This window comes from Triticum dicoccoides, chromosome 2A (genome assembly GCF_002162155.2).
Source record: "Triticum dicoccoides isolate Atlit2015 ecotype Zavitan chromosome 2A, WEW_v2.0, whole genome shotgun sequence".
In the NCBI taxonomy this organism is placed as follows: Eukaryota; Viridiplantae; Streptophyta; class Magnoliopsida; order Poales; family Poaceae; genus Triticum; species Triticum dicoccoides.
The window spans coordinates 604,658,841-604,664,248 of record NC_041382.1 but is presented as its reverse complement, the minus strand read 5'-3'; the positions used below and the strand labels follow the sequence as shown (position 1 = coordinate 604,664,248).

The 5,408-nt window shown below is 48.3% G+C and overlaps 1 protein-coding gene across 4 annotated transcripts in view; it reads right to left on the bottom strand.

The window, feature by feature from the left end:
* Positions 1–970: 970 nt before the first annotated feature.
* The window catches only part of LOC119355646, a 7,593-nt gene continuing 3,155 nt past the window's right edge, over positions 971–5,408 (bottom strand). Inside the window, exons 1-4 of one of the 4 annotated variants that reach the window (XM_037622484.1) lie at positions 2,851–5,402; positions 2,587–2,761; positions 1,120–1,223; positions 971–1,031 (exon numbers count right to left, since the gene is read on the bottom strand). In XM_037622484.1, coding sequence (XP_037478381.1) covers positions 981–1,031; positions 1,120–1,223; positions 2,587–2,761; positions 2,851–3,096 — 576 coding nt within the window. In that variant the 5' untranslated portion in view covers positions 3,097–5,402 and the 3' untranslated portion in view covers positions 971–980. Of the gene's footprint in view, positions 1,032–1,119; positions 1,224–2,586; positions 2,762–2,850; positions 5,403–5,408 lie in introns of those variants that run through there. The other 3 variants (XR_005171629.1, XM_037622483.1, XM_037622485.1) reach the window with 3 other exon arrangements.

Sequence of the window (5,408 nt, the reverse complement as noted above, 5' to 3'; positions counted from 1 at the left end):
AGATAGTGCAAACATACAATGACTTCACAAGGAGTAACAATAAATAAAGGGAAGGGAAGATGAAACCAGTGACTCGCTGAAGACAATGATTTGTTGGACCGGTTCCAGTTGATGTGACAACTGTACGTCTGGTTAGGGCGGCTAGGTATTTAAACCTTAGGACACATAGTCCCGGACACCCAGTCCTGAACACGCAGCTCAGGACACCCAGTCCTCACCATATTCCCCTTGAGCTAAGGTCACACAGACCTCGCCCAATCACTCTGGTAAGTCTTCAAGGTAGACTCCTAAACCTTCACAGACTTCGTTCACCGGCAATCCACAATGTCTCTTGGATGCTCAGAACGCGACGCCTAACCGGCTGGAGGATGCACAGTCCTCAAGTGTAATAAGTCTTCAGATCACACAGACAAGAAGACTTAAGTGATGCATAATTCTCTTTGGGTCTGGATGGTTAGGGCTTTATCCTCGCAAGGAATTCTCTCCCAAAGGCTTCGAGGTGGGTTGCTCTCAAACGACAAAAGCCGTACTCTAAATCTGAGCAGCCAACCGTTTATGGTTGTAGGGGTGGGCTATTTATAGCCACTTGGCAACCTGACCTAATTTGTCCGAAATGACCCTAGGTCACTAAGGAACTGACACGTGTTCCAACGGTCAGATTTCAAACTCACACGGCAACTTTACTTGGGCTCCAAGCAAAGCTGACTTGCCCGACTCTGGACAAGATTCGCTCTCAAAGTCTTCACTCGAAGACATAGGTTTTGTTTAAGCATCACTTCAGTCATTCTGACTGGTTCTCTTGGACCCCACTTAACAGTACGGTGGTTCCTATGACTCAACACAAAAGAAAGAGAACTACGAAAGATCTAAGTCTTCGAGCTCCATAGGCTTCATGTGGTGTCTTCTCTTGTCATAGTCTTCAATGTGAATATCTTCATATACCACCTTTGACTTCGAATGTCTTCATACATTTTTAGGGGTCATCTCTGGTAGGAAAACCGAATCAATGAAGGACTTCTACCTGTGTTATCCTGCAATTCTCACAAACGCATTAGTCCCTCAACTAGGTTTGTCGTCAATACTCCAAAATCAACTAGGGGTGGCACTAGATGCACCTACATTATTAATTCTGTACTCACAAGTATGCCCATGTTTCTCCTCTCTTTCTTTGAAGTCCCGGTTGCGGTACGGAAAAGATTGAACTTTTATCGACCTAGATTCTTCTGGAAAATTGATGAGAACAAAAATAAGTATCGTTTGGCAAAGTGGGATGTAATTTGTAGACCAAAGGACCAGGGAGGATTGGGAATTGAAAACTTAGAGGTGAAAAATAGGTGCTTACTAAGCAATATGCACAGAAAGTGACGGAGTTTGGGCTCAGTTATTGCGTAACAAATATCTCTATGCCAAAACACTAGCCCAGGTTATGGCAAAAGCGACTGACTCACCATTCTGAAAAGGGATTATGAGGACGAAAGTGGCATTCTTTAACAGGATTAAATTTATCATCGGGAATGGACGGGATACTCGATTTTGGGAGGATACTTGGTTAGGAAATTCGCCGCTGGCCTTACAGTATCCTTCCCTTTACAGCATTGCGCAATGGAAAGAGGTTTCCGTTGCTACAGTGCTGGGTACTATCCCGCTTAACATACAGTTTAGACGGTCTGTTATTGGCGACTGTTGGACTAGATGGATACATCTTGTGCGCAGGTTAATGGAGGTTAATCTTTCGGATGTACCAGACACTTTGCAGTGGAAGCTTTCCAGCTCAGGGATCTTCTCTGTTAAATCCATGTACATGGATTTGATCAATACCGGGACCATCCCGAGGACGGTTCATATTTGGAAAGTTAAGGTGCCCTTGAAGATAAAAGTTTTTATGTGGTTTGTGCATAAGAGTGTCATTCTTACTAAAGATAACTTAGTTAAGTGTAAGTGGGAAGGAAGTAAAAGATGTTGCTTTTGTGATCAGGATGAAACAATAGAACATCTATTTATCAAATGTCCACTTGCTAAACTGCTTTGGAGAACTATCCATGTTACATTCAACATCACTCCACCTCGCACGATATCACATTTGTTTGATAACTGGTTGACTGGAGTGGAGCCAAAGTCCGCGGCACATATCCGAGTGAGAGCATGTGCATTACTTTGGTCTCTATGAAATTCTCGCAATGACGTTACATTTAACAGACAAACCATTACCAACTTTTTGCAGGTCATCTTCAGAGCGTCTACTTGGATCCGTACGTGGTCATTACTCAGTCGTGCGGACCACAGGGAGCATATGGATATTGGGTGCAACCGATGGGAGATGGTTGCACGGGATACTTATAACCGGTTTGGATGGCGGTCCAATAATAGGATTGACGTTTAGTCTCCTAGTCTTTCTGGCGCCGGTTGTGATTTTCATTTTTGGCCGCTTGTGGCTTTTCTTGGCTTAGTACGACCTTTGTTTATTTTTGAGACCTCCGTTTGAAACCTTTGAGATACTTTTTAATAAATGGCTGTGTGCATCAAGAGATGCAGAGACCGGGGGTATACCTCCTTTTCGAAAAGAAAAAAAAGATCTCTCGCACATACCTAGTCTCTGAACAGTATAAACCGGACAGCCAAAAACGGACGCCATCGTCTTGAGAATGGCCTGGTTCGACGATGCGCCACCGGTTGCTATGATCCGGTTCGGAGGTATCGGCAGGCCGCATCTCTCAGCATGTCCCCTCATGGACATGAACTGGCCTTCTATCAACGCGCGCACCTGAATAATTTCTGTGTTAAACCAGCCGAAAACTTTGCTTGGCATGTTCAATCTCTTGATGACAACGACAAGTTGTGAAGTACTCAAACCTCTGACGGAGGATCAAACTCATCGGTTTGGCATTCCTCGGTCTCAGATAATGATTCGCTGGTTAAGACGTCGACAACGTAGTGGTTTGGTGACTGGAGGGAGAGGATGGCCCCGCTGCGGGCGTTGCATCCTTCGTCGTCGGGAGACGAATGGCCGGCGGGCGTTGCATCCTCGGGGAGACGAATGGCATTGTGCTTGGTTGCATTCTTTCGATGGGAGACGAATGGCGCCGCTAGGGGTTGCATCCTCCGTTCAGTGGGTATTGCGGATGCAAGGTTGGAAGCACGTCGTGCCCGCCGGGGAGGTGCGGTTGGCTGTGGAGGCAGGGATAGTGGTTCGGTATGTAGGTTGATCGAATTCTAGGTTCGGACTATGTAGGTGAGACTGCCGGCAAAAGTCGTACTCTGGTTGCGGCCGGAGTCGTCGATGGCGGCGCTCTCAAGCGTTGCTCCTTCGTTGGAGGCATCGATGTAGCTGCTCTCACCTTGCCTTTTCCGACATGCTCCGGGGGAAACTCTTGATCTAGTTTAGATCGGATGATGGCGGCGCTATTCAGCGTCGCGTTCTCTCTTGGGAGCATCGTCCTGGAGGTGAATCCAGTCAGTGGGACCCGTGGCTCGTGAGCCGTGAGGATGTGTGTGTTGTGTGTGTGGTGTCTGCCGAAAGGCGTCGTTTGTATGGTTTTTTGTCTGGTTTTCCTCGTTAACTGGACCAATCTTCTTTCTTCTGGTCAATGAATTTGGAACTATCAACATTCAAAAAAGAACTCTTCAAACCGCCCAAGTTTCGTCCCTTGACTCAGCAAAAGCAGCTTTTTTTGCTAACTCAGCATGGTTTTAACCGGTCAACGCCCATGTGGTAATCTTTCCCCCTCTCTCATCCTATCTCTCCCAACATTTGGTCGAGCAATTGGCGTCCGCCTGCGGCGCCACCGGCACCGGAGACAACACGAAGGCGTAAATGCAGGGTAGGAGCTGCACAGAGCGCCACGAGCAACCGGCATACTGGCAGGGCCGGAGTGGAGCTCTTCTGCAGTAGCGCGAGGTGCCTGTGGCGGCATGGTCCTCCGGAACACCTCCATGCTAACAGGCAGCAGCGACATACCCATCTCCACGCCCACGACGCGTCCCTCCGCCGCCATGGCACCTGTCCTCGCCACCTTCACGGTGTGTGTGCAGAAGAAGCGAGCGAGGCGCGGGTCGTCACTGCCTAATTCACGCGACTCGCCGGGGCGAGCGAGTCACCGTGGTGCCATGGTCCCCACAACGGTCAAGCTCATCTCGGGCTGACTGGGGCTTGTCCCCTGCGGTGCGGATGCTGCTGGTCCTGCCGGATCCCACACACGTGCACCGGTAGCCACATCGATAGTTCTGGCTGAGCGCACCACGCGCCACTCTGGCCAGGCCGCGGGAATGGACAATGACGAAGCGCCATGGAGCTTGCGCACGGCTCAATAGTCACTCCCTTCAACATGAACATGGACGGCAAGTTTTTGTGCGCATGCATAACTCATGACATGCGTAGAGTATGTGTGCTACTCGTCTGTTGTTGCCAGAACGGATCGAAACGATAAAGGTCATGTACGTGCATGTCCAAGAGGGTGGGCGAATCGATCAGCTAGACGCATCGTCCAGAGCAACGTGCGATCGGGGCCAGTCGATGAGCACCGGCACATCTCGCCGATGACCTTGCCACGCTCGCTTATGCCATGCCGACCATACTTCACACGCTTCTGTAGCCTCCATGCTTCGCGCAGCCGCGTGAGCTGCGCCCCGCCACGGTCTATCCGCACGCAACCACCATCTGTCGTCCTACTAGACACCGTGTCGTTGGTTGGTTGCTCCCCTGAATGATGCAAGCGCCCTGCATGCAGAGCCGCCGGTTGCCACGGAGGCGCTGTGGCTGGGCTCCGATGGCAGGGGGTGCAAGTGCAGCCAACGAGGTGATGGAAATGCAGGCTCGCTGCAAGTGCTCGTCAAAATGCCATGAGAGGGACAAAGAAGAGAGAGAGAGATACTGCCCAGTGAACAATGACTGGTCAAAACCATGTTGACCCGGCATGGATACCGCTTCTTTCAGATTAAGGGACGAAACTTGACCGGTTTGAAGAATTATAGGTGCAACTTGTCCAGTTTCACAGTTAAAGGACCAAATCTAGACTCTATCAAAAGTTGAGGGACTAAAAATATACTTTTCTCAAAGGAATATGCTTTTATTAAGAGTTGAAAAATCAAGACCTCCCGCTAAACGGGTGCTCTAACCAACTGAGCTATGAAATGTTTTTGTTTTGGTTTCCTTTAAGTATCATAATATTCAAAGATATAAGAGCGTACTGATTTAAACACTTTTATATTTGTTTACAAAGAGAGCAGTATTTAGGATATTCAAAAGTGTGCATTATTTGTGTTAGGTGGAAGCATGAAATTTTGAAGCTAGGAATTTTTTTTATTTCCTTAATTAATTACAAAGGATGGACAAATATGGAGCATCGGATTTCCGTTACTTTGAGTTCTTATCAGACTACAGATACAAAGCGTTTCCCATTACTAAAATCCCA